Source organism: Patiria miniata, unplaced genomic scaffold (assembly GCF_015706575.1).
Source record: "Patiria miniata isolate m_02_andy unplaced genomic scaffold, ASM1570657v1 HiC_scaffold_1, whole genome shotgun sequence".
NCBI classification, from domain to species: Eukaryota; Metazoa; Echinodermata; class Asteroidea; order Valvatida; family Asterinidae; genus Patiria; species Patiria miniata.
Genome location: NW_024037047.1, coordinates 34,792,058 through 34,808,410, shown reverse-complemented (window position 1 = coordinate 34,808,410; position 16,353 = coordinate 34,792,058). Strand labels below are relative to the sequence as shown.

At 39.4% G+C, this 16,353-nt stretch overlaps 1 protein-coding gene and 1 long non-coding RNA gene across 6 annotated transcripts in view; both read left to right on the top strand.

The window, feature by feature from the left end:
- The window catches only part of LOC119729183 (GATOR complex protein DEPDC5-like), a 70,086-nt gene extending 68,181 nt beyond the window's left edge, over positions 1-1,905 (top strand). For both annotated transcript variants that reach the window (XM_038201734.1, XM_038201725.1), the window contains one exon: positions 614-1,905. In XM_038201734.1, the coding sequence (XP_038057662.1) occupies positions 614-1,085 (472 nt within the window). In that variant the 3' untranslated portion in view covers positions 1,086-1,905. The remainder of the gene's footprint in view (positions 1-613) is intronic.
- A 4,701-nt stretch (positions 1,906-6,606) lies between these two features.
- Positions 6,607-15,315, top strand: LOC119729172. 4 transcript variants are annotated; one of them, XR_005271197.1, is made up of 5 exons: positions 11,928-12,004; positions 12,231-12,358; positions 12,509-13,448; positions 13,645-13,779; positions 13,937-15,315. It is a non-coding gene; the product is annotated as an uncharacterized LOC119729172 (long non-coding RNA). The 4 variants fall into 4 exon arrangements; XR_005271199.1 differs by having other exon boundaries at positions 11,945-12,004; positions 13,211-13,448; XR_005271200.1 differs by lacking the exons at positions 11,928-12,004; positions 12,231-12,358 and adding an exon at positions 6,607-6,973 and having other exon boundaries at positions 13,211-13,448.
- Positions 15,316-16,353: the final 1,038 nt, after the last annotated feature.

The following is a 16,353-nucleotide window of genomic DNA, read 5'->3' as shown; positions in this document are numbered from 1 at the left end:
AACACCAAGAGATGTGATGAAGTGATGTGATGAAGTGGCCCTATTTTGGCCTGTATCTCCAAATAAAAATTCCCGACAAACGACTCATTTAGCTTGATCGCATCACAAATACTTTTATTTCAGAGATGGGACAAGAAAACCAGATTGCCGTCCCAGGGAAAACCCACGGGATTATGCACAGACTGAAAACCCAGTCCACATATGGGTGGGATTCGCACCTTGGTCACAGAGTTGGAAGGGATGGAAATATACCAACTATGTGACTAGCGTTGCTTTTCACTTTTGATAATAAGAATAAGCATATGGTGACTGTTCTGTGTTCCGACACCCCTATGTTCCGACACCCCTATGTTCCGACACCCCTATGTTCCGACAACCAGCACATAAGATTGTGTTACTCCCGGTTAGGGTTAGGGATAGGAATAGGAATATGTGCAGCCGGAACATAGGGGTGTCGAAACATAGAGGTGTCAGAACATAGGGGTGTCGGAACAAAGAGGTGTAACCTAAGCATATCACTCTTTACTTTTTCATTTTGAGTACCAAAATATTACAATGAAATCTACCATTGCCAATTTTGAAAGTCCATAATGATCTTTTTTCCCCTGTACAGGTTTGGTTTCATCAAGGCCAGCGAACCCTTCCCCCTCTCTCCCATCACATCCCAGCATTCCATTAAAGACCAAATTCAATATGTCCATATGACGGGCATGGCGCTCATCCTCATTGTACCACCCACTAATCAGGACACTACATTCTGGGATGACCCTTTGCCCATTTACGGTGCTTCAACGTCCGGAAACAGCCCAACGGATCAGGGGGCAAGGACATATGTCAAGACAGAGCCTGATCAGAAAGGGCTTCCCATGCAAGACCGGGCATCAAATTTGGTGGCAGAAGTGGGATTCCTGTGGGTGCCCAACTACCTGCTCACCAAACGCTGGCGCACAAGCTCCTCCGGAGATGAGAAGTTTCTTGAGAGACTGTTGCAGGATTTCACCAGCTTCTGTGAGAACTGCGACAATCGTCTGAGTGAATTCTGGGAGAAAAGCAAGAAGGCTTGCCACTCTGCAACCCAACAATAGAATATATACCAAAACAAAACTCGTTTTTTTTATATTAATGGTAACCCTTGCATGAAGTGTTCTCGGCAGAAAGTATGATACCAAAACTGATGAAACAAGGAATGACTACCGAAAGAAAGTTACAAATATTCCTTAAAAATGTACAATACCAAAGATCGTTATATTATGTAATCATATTTGTAGACAATTGAAAGGCATGCTTTAGTTAAAACGTTCAGAATATCATCCATGATATCCAGACAGATAATCAGTATTCTTACTTAATTTTTCTTAAATCCAGCATTTAAAATTAACTTGGTAAAACAGATATTATAAAAGTGAAAACAAAATGATTTTGTACAAATTTTGGAGTTATATCATAGTTTGCAGGCATAAACACATCTGGAAATGAACGAGTGTATTTCCTAAACCCTAAGCGCCCATAAGCTACAAAATACTACCAAGTAGTAATCGGTAGTATCTCAGTACATTTCTTTCCAAGTGTGAACATCACATGTAGTATTCTGTAGTATTTGGTCCTGACTCCCAAAGAGCCTTTAGGGGCTTAGGGTTATATCTTTAGGCCTTCTAATTCAAATTTTCATCAACTCTGCTTTCTTTTGTGTGAAGAAAATTCTAATCTATCTATCACAGACTAGTGCATTTAATAGTCAGTGTCAGCTAATGATTGTACATTTGCTCAAATCCTCTGCTGCATGACTCTTATTCTGGCCCAAGTCTTCCGCTGTTACAGTATTTTTGGGGTCTGCTCATAAGTCTGACGCCTCATAGGTCCAACGCCTCATAAGTCCGAAATTTCGGACTTACGAGGCGTCGGACCTATGAGGCGTCGGACTTATGAGGCGTACAATTTGTTTATTCCGCCTCATACATGTAGATCCGACCCGCATAAGTCCGACGCCTCACAGCTCCGACGCCTCATAAGTCTGAAACAGCGTTTGTCCATTGTCGGACCTATGAGGCGTCGGACCTATGAGGCGTCGGACCTATGAGGCGGATTTATGCCTCATAGGTCCGACGCCTCATAGGTCCAAAATTTCGGACTTATGAGGCGTCGGACCTATGAGGCGTCGGACTTATGATACAGCCCCGTATTTTTTCTAGCACATTAGCTACACAAAAAGCTTTATTTACTGCTTTGACAGCTCAAAAATCATTATTGACATCTGGTGTATAGGAATGGTAGTTGGATACATTTATATAAAATAAGAAGAAAAGAGTTGAGCCCACCACCTGTAAAAAAAAAAATTATATATATATTGAATTGTTGTAATGCACATATTTTGTGTATAACTGTTACCAACTCCAATATACTATGTTGTTTTGATTTGGTTTTGATTTCCTCAAAAATTTTACAAATACCTTTTGTTCTAATAGCTATTTGATCCACAAATCTATATCAAATTATATTATTTTTATGTGTGAACCATAAGTATGACTTACAAATAAATAGTCAACATTTAATGGGGGGAAAAAGGGTTGATGGGGCAAAAGCAGAATGAGATTCACTCATCAACTATGGATAGTTTTATCCACAAAAAAATGGGAGCTTTACAGGAATATTATCTTTATTATAACCTTTATATTGCCTTCATGTTCTTTTTCGTTATGACTTTCTCATTTCAAGTACTTGTGACCTGCCATAGCATAATGAGGAATAACCCCCACCTTTGAATGTTCACGTTATTTTACATCATGTTAAAGCGCAAATCATAGGCTTTCCATTGAGACCAAATTTATTTCTGTTGCTTAATTGATTCCAAAGATTTGAAGCAGTGACTTCAACAGTGTCCTGCCAAGTTGCGACAACCTCCTGTCGAGAAAAACGGCTTTGAAAAAAGAGACACGCATTGCGCCGCCAATGGCCGTGAAAATGTTCATTTTCCCCCCCACTTTTGTGGGTATTTTTTTCTCCAACAAAAATGCGTAGTGTGAATCTTGGGCTACTCAAAAATTCAAAACAATCAATATCGATTTGGACATGATTTTACTAGTTTATCCGACGTTGATTACTCAAAACAAGGTTTTGGGGGACATTTTTCATTTTGCCTCAGTAGGTCACATTATTAAGATACATGTAGATCTGTGTCTACCTATCATTCTTTTTTGCACATCTCATACAGTGCCAAAGATATATTAATTTGTCTATGCTTATTTTGAATCTAATATTTCTGAAGATATATGTTTCTCAACAGCTACAGTGCCAAACCAAATTGTTTTTGTTTACTCGTTGTACGTGCAATTTGGACAAAAAAAGATGAGTTTTGATATGCTTGTGCTGATAAACTGAGGTTTTGTAAATTCATTTTATCGTCATCAATTTCGCTTTTCAATTTGTACGTTTTATTTTATAAAAATAAAACATTTGTGTTTTTGCGTCTGCAACCCTCTGAAAGTGGGCCTCTTGTTTGTTGGGAAGGAGGGGGTGGGTGTTTTTTGTTTACCTAAAATGTAAATTTGTGAAATGTCAATGGCTCATCAAAACAACTTTTGCAGCGCTAGAAATAAACGATTGCAGGTCAACTCGCCCCTTACCGACTCGCCCCTTACCGACTCGCCCCCTGACTGACTCGCCCCCTGACTGACTTGCCCCTTACCGACTCGCCCCTGGCGAACTCCCCTGCTAGCCGACTCGCCCTCCGCCAACTTGCCTCCTTAGCCGACTCGCCCCCTGACCTACTCGCCCCCTGACCGACTTGCCCCCTGGAACACATTGCATGCCCGGTCGTGTCGTGAATCTCAATGGAGCCAAATTATTTAAACGCCATTTGAAATGATGTCTGATACAATAACAATAATTATTATAATAAATGGTAATGATAACCAATAATAAAAAGGTCACACATGAAAATAAAACAATCCCTTCCGCAAGAGAAGAGGGTAAATCACGTTCAAATCAGCTTTGTTATCTGAGTTTCGGGTTAGATTCTGAAAGTTGAGCCTCAGCTCCTCCTATAACATTTTAAGAACAAACAAATAACTATTTGTTTTTTTTTCAAATTATACATCCCTAATTCTTAAAATACTTTTTAGTGAAACTGAGGACCTAAAGTTGAGATTGACAAACGGTGAACGCGGTACATGCCGCACGCCCGCAGTCACCATGAACGGACCGCGAAATAGACCGGCTGCTACGCGCGACTAGTAGGTCCCGGGCACTCCGCGAATATCGGTACAGCTGTGCTAATGTGTTTCCAACCCAAATTCTTAAGATCAATAGTTTCTTGCATTTGTACCGGAAATCCTTCAAAAGTGGCGTTTGAATAATTTGGCTCCATTTGGTTTTATGCTACGATCGGGCAATGTGTTCCCGCACTGTCATTATTATTATTTTTTTTTTCAAGATATCCTTGCATTACGGGCACACTCTCGCAAAATGTGGTTGGGCAGCTTCTATACAAAAACCTTGTTGGCTCGGGGTTTTGTGCGTAAACCTTATCAGTCAGCCGATCACGTTAAATTGACCGGCCAAAACGCAAGTCCCATCATAAGGAATAAGTCAACCATGTTAATCAGTCCTTTTTTTCCAAGAGTGTGTCCCTAATGGTGTATGACGAACCGGATTAATGGACCGATCCAGTAAACCCCGCCCACTGCGCACTGGGCAAATTAACATGTGCTCCTATCCAATGCCACAATGCATTTTCCTGCCGCGCGCATCATACGCGCGTGACTTTTGTGCGAGCACGTCGGACATTAAGTCACGGCTGTGATTGGTCAGAACACCATGGGCGGTGCTTACTGGATAGGTCAATCATAGTCCACCCACACACCGTATACCTTTATTAGAAAAAAACTCCGTTTATTTCGTTGCATTCCCGATGATCATTATCGTACACCACCATACATATATCGTGAATTTCATGTCGCGGAAAAAAAAGATGTTGTAGATCTTCAATGTCTAGAAAAAAATTGCGATCATCGACAGTGTCGTGAAATAAATTATTTAGTACGATTTAGTTGTCCCTAGTTCGGGCCCAGGTGCAGCGAAACCGGGGTAACACTCCACCCCCACCCCCACCCCCTAGATTTTTCCAAGTGCCCCTCCTGCGGACATAAATGTGCCCCCCTTGAGCATAAAATGTGCCGGCCCCCTCGAGATAAAAACAAAACTGGCTCTAAAATTTCGGATAATTTGTTTTCCCAAAATGGTATAGCCTGAGAGTTCTGATATGAGCGGGGAATATGAAAATCCGAGCCCTAAAACCTCTACAATGGGCCTTGAAAATGGGCACATTATAAATTCAACCGGAAATACGTCAAGCACCAAGCATTGGAATTTTCAAGTCAGAATTTCTGTCTCTTAACATAGATGACATCATCAGGGGGCCCACTTTGTTGGGGAATGGATAGGTCGATACACAATTTGGTTGAGGACTGTGTTTACCGTGACTGTTTATTCCACAACAATATTTTAATACACATTGATTGATTGAACTGGTTACAGTGAACTGAGACAAAGAGAACTGGGTGAACTGAAATAGACTAGAATAGAAATGGAACAGAATTGGAATTGAAACAGAATTGAAACAGAATGAGATAGGCCTACTGCTAGTGGAGCAGCACTTACATACTGGTGGAAACAGGAAGTCTTGAGAATAAGAAATACTTAAGAATGGGGAAACTTAGTCATATCATGGAGGAATGTTCTTATTCCTCCATGGTCATATCGTGGTTTCCTTAAGTCTCAGAAAAATGACTAGGAATGAGTAATACAGTTCCTTAAAAATGTAACTTGGTTGTACTAAGAAGCAAATACTTGTGTGTGGGCAGTGAAGGTCATTTGCTCTGTATAAAAGTATAGGGACTACACATTGCATAGGCACTGTGTGGGTGTATGTGTATACAAGGAAAACAATGAGTAATGCATTCAAGAGAATTAATCATTAAAAAGTTCAAAAGGAACATTGACAATTAAAGTGTGATAATTAACTGAAAATTAAGACGAATTGATAATTTGAAAACGCTACAACTTCATGTAAATATCTGCTCGGTCACCATGGCGTCTGCATATTACATCCCTACTGATGAGACTATGCATGCAGTATATTCCACCAGATACAGAACCAGAATAAAATGGCCGGTTTCGAAGAGCGCTCCAATTTTTTTAAAAACCGGGTACCAGCCCAGCCCCCCCCCCCCCCATTTGATTTTACGGAGACCAAGTGTCCGGTGAAAAAAACATGTCGACATCAAGTTCAGCACGGATGTGTCCCCCCCCCCCCCAAAAAAAAAAAACCCCAGCTGGATACGCTGCTACACCAACGGAAGATGCCTTTTATTGAGCAAGTGCCCCGGTGATGCGACTGTAACCGGTCAGTCCAAAAATTCAACCCCCAAAAGTGGGTGCAGTACATTTTGTTTTCGTCCTTTACAAATTTATTTAAACAGGCAATTGTTTTCAACTCATGTTGATCAGTATAAAACTGTGCCACGTACCCTCTAAGTAAGTCTCGTGACCAAAATGAAATCGCCCATCGGGATTACGTCATTATCATTCTATCCGATTCTCATTTCTAACCCAGGCTTGTGCTGAATGCACATTATGCAAATAACGTGTTTAGAAGATTTCCACTCAGACTCCAGCCCTATTGTTACATTCATGCCTCGCTGATCACCATGGTACAGCGACCTAGCGTGCACGGGCTTTATCTTAAGCTGTTGTTTCGGTGCTGGGCTAAGCCTTCATTACTGTCGTTGTGCTCCTCACGCTCACTGCATGCAACTCATTACGCTGTTCAAAATTATCATTTTGGCTCTGTATGAAATTGTTTATTCTAATTGAACGTGCGCATTGTGTCCAATTTATATTGTATTAACAAAGACATCGTTACCATTTACTACAAGATCAACACCAAGAGGGGCAATGTCTTCAAGAGTAGAAAGAGGTACGTTACATGTCTCTGATTAATGTACATGTGTATAACGTGTGTAAGTTCTGGTAAAAGTAGAGTTTTGTCACCTGAAACAGAGAACTCCTTAAATTTCATTGGATGTTAAAAAAAGTTTACATAGAAGATAAATTACAGCAGAATTAAGGTTGAACGAAAATTATTATTTTATTCAATAATAATGCATTGCCAATAGGAATTTGACACGTGCAGTGACATTGTGTTCGCACGTGGGGAGAAAATACAATTTCGAAAGAATTCGTCAGACACGTGCAGTGACATTGCGTTCGCACGTGAAACAGTTGAAGGGTAGCATTCCAGTGGAAAGCTTTTTCTTCTTCAAATTGTTGTCCCTGAATAATTAGTAAACTCGCTAATTTACACCAGTATTTTCAATGATAAACCTGTGACAGTGTCTCCTTCATTGTCACATTGACTTGCAGGTCTTATGTAACTCCCTTTCTGGAGAAGGTTAGAAGACGCTTTCCACCTCAGTCTCAGAAACTAAAAAATAAATTGAAACAATATAAAACCTAGTCAACATTCTGGGCAAAACGTTAGTGCAAGTGATGCAAACAATTAATTAGGTTTTTTTGTATGTTAAGTTGGGAGGAGTGCAGACGCTGCAGGCGTGCATTATGCAGCATCCGCAAAGCAAAGCAGCTGCTGGATCTGTAGGAGTGTTAGGATAATGTTATAGGCATTTAGATTCGGCGAAATATTCTCATACGCGTTTAGAAACCTCCGCACCGCGTTCTATCGCTTTTCCGTTCGACAATAAGGCATATTCATACGTAATGTTCGGCAAACTCGTGGTTTGTTTTTTTTTGGCTTGACCGGAGACGATTTGGTACGAAGACCGTGAAGGGACATGGGAGTTATTTAGTTTTTTTTTTCATAATACTATTACGTATGTGTTATTGTCACGTACGTACGTAACTCACGCACGTACTTGAATATTATCACGTACGTAGGTAATATTATCACGTAGGGCCCACGTGATAATTATTACGTACGTAGGGCCCACGTGATAATTATTAAGTACGTATACACAACGTATACTCGTTTAAGGATACACGTATTATCACTTACATATGCAATACATGTACGTACGTAATATGTACTTATTTATCAGGTATGTACGCAATAATAATACTAATATTGCGTTAGTACGTAACATTATATTATCACGTACGTATGTGATAAATTAAATGTATCACGTACGTACGTTGTGATTGTCATATGTATAGTAGTAGGCCCTAAATAAGAACAATGTGTTCATCTCCTCTTGGTCTTCGTACCCACGTATCCGCATATCCGCATATCCGCGTACCTGCGTAATCGCGCGATTTCGTGTACCATACTTCGAAGTGATAAAATCTAGGGAACTGTTTTAGCAAAGTGCAATGAACAGTGTTAGGGAAAACGAAGCTAAAGAAAATTAGGAAGCAAGCATAGCCCGCTGCGAGCATGCGCACATGGAGCCTGCAGGCAGTGCGATGGGGAGTTAAGAGGTTTTCTAAAAAACAAAAATATATATATATATATAATGAGTAACACTGTCCCCCTAAACTATAAACTTGAAAGTACTGGTGTATTTTATTTTATTTTCGCTATTAAGAAACTTCACTCGCAAATTCTAAGTCGATTTTGTAATTGATTGAGAGTCATTTTGTGATGTTTTATCGATTAGCTGGAATGCTGCCCGCTATACGGACATTGGCTGGTACTTTGCCCAACTCAAAACAATAATTAAACAAAGTTAGTAAAACAACTACAGAAAGTGGCAATGCCTGGTGCGTTGTCCACCAACGACGATATAATTTCTTTATAATTGTATAATATGTTTAAGAGCAAACAAGATTCATAATATCTAGGCCATCGGCAATTGACAGTGACCATGCCTGGTGCAGTGTCACTTGTAAGGGACACCCTCTTCGGTGCATATTAGTAGCGCCGATTTCCAAGAGGCCCCTTCCTTCAGAAGAACTTGAACATTAAAACTTAAACCATTGAACAAAAACACGGAAGGACGTTACTACTTAAATAGCCATACATAGAAAACTGTTGGTTAATAATTAACACTTATTCCTCGATGAGCTCTCTGTTAAGGTGACATATACGCTCTTATAGTAACACAAAAAAGGTCAAAAAATCTGGGGATTAACAGCGTCTGTAAAAGCGCCGCATTGTCTATACTTCGCTAGTCTGCCGTGAGCAGTGAGGACACAGTTGACAGTTGACCATATTTTAATGATCGTAGTAAAATCAAAAGTCATAACTTTGGTTAATTATACTTTGCATAAATTTGTATAAAAGACATTTTTAATCTGTGAAGAGCTTTTTAGCTCGGTTCATTATTAAGCTTATCTGTGAGTAAAAAAATGCTTACAGAGAGAATGACTTTTGAGGGAAAAAACTCGAAAGTAGATTGTATTTTGTTGCATTGTACATGTTGCATGTTTGATTTTTTTCCCTTTGTGTGCATTACTCTCTGTGTGGTGTGATTTTTTTTAATGGTATCCGTCTGTTGTCTCTGACAATAGACAAAATTAAAAATTTTTAAATCAAATTAATCGTTGCGGCTACGAAAATGTCAAATCGTTAAGCAAAATCGAAGCAGAAGTTGAAAGGAATAATACTTAAAATCAGTGTTATTTTTTCTGAACTGCAATACGTCGGGCAAAAAATGTTACGGTTTTGAAGAGGCAAACCTCAAATTGACGAAAATACGAAATCAACTTAAAAATGTTAGGCAGTATTGGAATAAAAAATACCTACCCGGATATTTACTTGACTACGCGTATGACGAAAACGGAAAACAAAATACAAATCGGTCCAAAATAAATTGGAGCGAAAATCACATCGTAATCGAATTTTTTTTTCCGAAAAAAAAATCACTCCGCTTTCTACGTGTAGGCCTACACGCTAGGAAAATGATGAAAATAACGCGAGGAAAACATCACGGCGTTAGTGAGAGTAAAAATACCCGAAATCAGTATTATTTTTCTTGCCATAAAGTAAACAAAATGGGTTATCGAAATAACAAATCAAAATGACGAAAATAACGGCATAAAAATTAATCATCCGCAACGAGAGAAGTAAATACATGTACATGCAAATTGGTGCAATTGGTACATTGCCTCAAAAAGTCGGAAAGCGAATATTGGCAAACGGTGGGAAAATGACGGCAGCAAAAGAAAATGAAATTGACGAAATTACGAGAAAAAAATCACACCATAATGAACAAAATATCTGTTTAGAAAATGACTGAATTTCAGTTATATACAGCGGTATTTCAAAAACATCAAAATTGTTGGCATTGTCGAAAAGTGCCTTCAAAAAGACCTAATTGCCGCCCCCCACCAAAAAAGGTACATTGTGAAAGGGTACAACTTATTGGCAACCTGCCGTTATCGGTGTCGGCACATGTTCGTGTGCATTATGACAAAAAAGATCATGTCTGTTTTTAAAAGTAAATAGTGGAAACATGGGTAGAATCGTGTAGTTTCTAATTGGTAACAAGTGGCCTTATTACAGGTAGGCTTAGACATAATGCTTTGGAATGTTTCACTTCAGTAACAAATGGGCTAGGCCCAGTGTTTTCGTAACCCTGTTCACTAAGGAAAGAGTTGCAGCTTTCATCAAAGAAACTGATGACCTAAAAGTTGAGACTGCATAGATGAGCTAGGCTGCTTTGTCTGGACGAAAATCAACCCTCCAAGGCTCCAACAGCCTCATCACACAGAAACTCAGGAACCGGAAGCAGGGAGGAGGACCGACAGATGAACGGATGACCTGCTTGCTGGGCTACCCATTACTGATTCTTGAGGTTAGTTTACATGTTGGCCTCCTCTTCGCAGGATCAATCAAGTCACAGAACTCATCAAAATGGGCGATCTGACTCTGTTATAATGTTCTTCCACACACGAGTTCTGGTAGCGGGCTTTGCTTTGTGGGGTTAATTCAATGTTTTCTTTCCCCTTTCTAGCCCTGGCATGAATACAGCTTAATAATTCAAATGTTTTCTTTCGTATCATTTCAGAAAAATGAGGACCACTGACTGATGAGGGAATTGCTTTACTGAGATTGATGAGCCTGCCTCAAGACATCGTCAGGGCTCCAACAGCCTTATCACACAGAAACTCGAGGAACTGGAAGCAGGGAGGAGGACCAACAGATGAACGGATGACCTGCTTGCTGGGCTTCCCATTACCGACTATCAGGTTTGTGTACATGTAGCCTACTTAAACAGAAACAATCAAGAACTAAAATCAAAATGGGCAATCTGGCGCTCTTCTATGTTCGTCTACAAACAACGAGTTCTGGTAGCGGGGCTTTGCTTTCTGGGGTTATTCAATGTTGTCTTTCCCCTTTCTAGCCCTGGCACGATTACAGCTCAATAAATCAAATGTTTTCTTTCGTCATTTGAATCCTTTCAGAAAAATGAGGACCACTGACTGATGAGGGAATTGCTCTACTGGGATTGATGAGCCTGCCTCAAGACATCGTCAGGGCTCCAACAGCCTCATCAAACAGAAACATGAGGAACCGGAAGCAGGGAGGAGGACCGACAGATGAACGGATGACCTGCTTGCTGGGCTTCCCATTCCTGATTAATAGGTTAGTTTACATGTAGGCCTCCTCTTAACAGGAACAATCAAGTCACAGAACTAATTTAAATGGGCGATCTGACTCTGTTATTATGTTCGTCCACAAACGAGTTCTGGTAGCAGGGCTTCGCTTTGTGGGGTTAATTCAATGTTTTCTTTCCCCTTTCGAGCCCTGGCACGAATACAGCTCAATAATTCAAATGTTTCCTTTCGTTATTTGAATCCTTTCAGCAAAGTGAGGACCATTGACTGATGAGGGAATTGCTTTACTGATATGAGGATGAGCCTGCCTCAAGACATCGTCAGGGCTCCGACAGCCTCATCAAACAGAAACCCGAGGAACCGGAAGCAGGGAGGAGGACCGACAGATGAACGGATGACCTGCTTGCTGGGCTTCCTATTACTAATTCTTGAGGTTAGTTTTAAGCAACATGTACCTAAAGAATGAGCAGAAACAAGTAATCAAAATGGGTGATCTGGCGCTCTTCTATGTTCTTCTACAAAATAAAGAGTGCTGGTAGTGGGGCACTGCTTTGTGGTGTTAATTCGAACATTTCTGCCCCCCTCCTGTTGCTCTACCTTTAAGATATTTCTTAATAATAATTCGGATATTTTCTTTCGTCATTTGAATCTTTTTACAGACATGAGGACCACTGACTGGTGAGGGAATTGCCCTATGATGGATGAGCCTGCCTCGAGCTGCCATAAGCTGGGAGAACCGACGGTTGACTGACTCTGCCTGCTTGGTTGGCCATCACCGATTCTTGAGGTATGTTTACTTGAAATGAGACCATGCAAATGTAGGCCTACACTTAAATTTGTTATTCCTTTAATACTATGTCACCTCTTACGATGCTTGGTTTCCTCTTTAAATATTAATTCTAAATTTTGCTAGTTTACTATTTTTGTCATTTTTTAGAAGATGAGGACCGCCAAGCTTGGATGAGACTGGAAAATTACGAAGCTGCTCTATCTGGACAAGGGTGCCCTCATCAGACACTTTCCAATTTGCGGAATATTGGATCCAAAATCAGACTGCATATTATTTTGCATTATTATAAAACATAAAAACGACAAAAATACGAATTCTTACGCCAAAGTTACCGCTATAATTGGAAGAAATAATAGCTTAAATCACTGTTACTTGTTAACTTTCCTGAGATACCTATACCTGAAATATTTGACAACGAATATGACGAAAATTGAAGAAAAAAATCAAATGTGTGTAAAAACATTGCAGTGAAAATCATATCAAGAGCGGATTTTCTTCTCACCCTCACAGAAATGCTTCTCCGCTTCCAACAAGTGGCTGAGAAAATGATGAAATTTACGCCGAAAATAACTGAAATCAGTGTTGTTTTTACCTTTACTGCGACACCTACCAGAAATATTTGACTAAACGCGTGTGACGAGTTATATGCAGTTTCCAAAGCAACCTGCCATTATCAGCGTCGGCACATTATGACAAAGTAATCGTGTCTGTTTTAAAAAGGAAATAATGGAAACATGGGTAGAATCGTTTGGTTTCCATTGGGTCCTACCCATGACCTGGTTATAGGTAGGCTTAGACATAATTATTGGCTACATTTACAATGTTTCACTTTAGTAACAAATGGGCTAGGCCCAGTGTTTTCGTACCCCTGTCCACTTAGGAAAGAGTTGCAGCTTTCATCAAAGAAACTGATGATCTAAAAGTTGAGACCAACTGGATGAGCTAGGCTGCTTTGTCTGGACGAAAATCAACCCTCCAAGGCTCCACAGCCTCATCACACGGAAACTCGAGGAACCGGAAGCAGGAAGGAGGACCGACAGATGAACGGATGACACGCTTGCTGGGCTTCCCATTACTGATTCTTGAAGTTAGTTTACATGTAGGCTTCCTCTTAGTCACAGAACTCAAAATTGGTGATTGGCGCTTCTCTGTGTTCTTCCACAACGAGTGCTGGTATAGCGTTGTGTTGCTTTGTGGGGTAAAAATCGAAGTTTTCTTTCTCCTTGCACATATTTCTTAATACTATTTCAGATAATTTTGTTTCGTCATTTGAATCCTTGTAGAGAAATGAGGACCACTGACTGATGATGGAATTGTCTTACTGAGATGAAGATGAGCCTGCCTCAAGCCATCGTAAGCTGGGAGGACCGACGATGGACTGACACCGCCTGCTGGCCTGGCCATTACTGATTCTTGAGGTGAGTTTACTTTGAAAACGAAAAAAGACCAGGGTATGAGGATTATAATTCGTATTCCTCTGATTGTAGTTTGTCCCTCCTACAAAATCCACAGTGCTTGATTTCCTAATATATTTATATATATTTTTAATTTGCTTGCTTATTTTGTCATGTTTAGGACATGAGGACCACCAAGCTTGGACGAGACTGGACAATGACGAAGCTGCTCTACTGGACAAGGATGCCCTCATCGGAAACTTGAGTTAAAAAACTAGCTTGCACAATATGAAATGATAAATCAGACTGCATAATGCAACGTCATTAATGTTATACACTAAGGCAACAACAATAAAATAAAATGAAAAGTAATTTTGATTTCATTAAATTATTTACCGGATACTGCAACAGACAGTTAACAATGGACAATAATGGAAACTTGCTGAAAAATTATTGTAAGGGTAATAATTTGTCACTGGCTTTTTTAGCAGTGCCATGTCTGGGAGAAGGGATGTTCCTTTGATCTGTCCTGGGTCATCCAAAATTATTGCATCAATAAGTTAATAATTTCATACTCCTTACCTTTAATGCATTCAATTGGATCTTCTCGGTAAATTATAACCGAGGTCTCGCCTAAGGCTTTCTATCTGCTTTTTGTTCAGTTGACAATGGAGAATTTTGCTCTATAAATTTTATTTGATATTGAAAGTGCATTTTTAAGAAAACCAATTTAAGTCATAAGAGTTTTGAAAGATTTCAAAAAGGATTAATTTATTGTTTAAAAACTGAAGAAATGAAACAAACTTTATTTAATTTAACGATTTTAACAAGACTTCGGTTTAACTAAAACGTGACTTTCTTTCCATTGTATATTTATTAGCAACACAAGAACGTTAAATTTTTGGGAAAATTTAAAGAATAAACTGTTCTGGAACTTCTATCCATCAAAATGCATTGCAACAGGTACAAGTGACACTCAAATTACATTTGTGTTTGTCCTTTTGTGATTAATTTCATTGCACTTTTTTTACTCGTTTTATTTTTTACTTCGTATGCACAATTGTTTTTCTTGGTGGTTTTGCACGTCTTTTCACTTCCTCATTAATAATTAACAAACCTCACAAAAGGATAAACGCAATGTATATCGAGTGTTGAACTTGCCTCGCATCAAATATTTTTTTTCACATAATAGCTTAATTAGACAAAACATAGTCCTGAAATGTTTCAAAATAATCTAGGAATTTCTTTTGGAGGGGGGGAGGCATTCCCAAGTTTTATCTTCCCTTTTTAAAATCTTATTCACAAAATGGCGAAATACAAAAACCTGGCTTCACCGTGTACAGTCATGTAGTCGTTGCTTATGTAATAATCATCTATTATATTATAAAGTGATTATTAATTTCTCAAATTTATTGGCCTTCTGCCCAACTTTTTTCCTCATTTGGAATCTTTTGTATTTGTTTGTATGAATTGGTTTAAATATTTGTATGTCAATAAGACTAAGGAATTTAACAAAATAAATAAAACTTGAAAGATGTGAGACATAGTCTTGATATCCTTGGAAGGTTGTCAGTATTTTGCCTATTTTTGTTTTAGTTGTTGGCGGGGGAAGGTCAAGTAACAAAACCCAGCTGAAATGACGTTTTATTATTTATTGGTGATGGGGGCGGGGTGCGCACATAAAGGCACGTCAGAGAATATAAAATAATTAGGTGTTTTTGTAAGGGAAATCTTTACTCTTAAACGGAAATAAAAAAAATCTCCTAGTCTTCTAGGTTCTACCTTTTAAAGGGAATGTACATCATTGGCGTGAGCTGTAATTTTCAGAAATGAACTATTTGAGGGGTTAGTATAATATATCAAATATTGTTACACAGACATGTTTGAAGTTTTGTGTTCGAAAATGCTGGAAAAACCAAGAAAAACAAAAATGTTTAAGTAGTCTGGTTCCTTGACTCCACTAAAGATAAAATGGATCAGTGTATAGATGCCGGAAATTGTAAGGTAAGGGAACCAGTCTAGCTGGCCTGCACCCGTTCATGAACATGTAACCAATAGCAAACAAAATTTGGACTGAAAAAGAGTAAAGTCGGAGCAGTAGTTGAAAAATAGTTAGGTTTTTCCAACGGTAGACAGCCGACCACCGTTGGAAATGTATACAAAAATGCCATTTTCTTGAAAATGACTTCACACCAGGTGCCATAATTTTACAGGATGCTTTAGACTGTCATTTACCGACATCCTAGTAAGGTATTTCGTAAAAACTTGGTAGTTTTATTATTCGATGTTTGCAAATGTTGTATATTCCCTTTAAGATTGTCCATCAAAAGACCCGAATTTGCATACGCCGGCCAAATCACAATTTGCATGCCCCCATGGGCTTTTAAAAAGAACTTTTGCAAATGGGAAAGACACTTTGGAAACATCCAATCAGTCTGGATATGCTTCATGAATGTCTAAATGAACGAGCAAATTTTTTAACAGTATTTAATTACTATTATTTTTCGATGTGGTGGTGGTGGTGGTGGTGGTGGTGGGGGGGGGGGGGGGGGGGGGTGGGGGGGGCTGGGGGGGGGGGGGGGGGGGAGCGCTAGACAG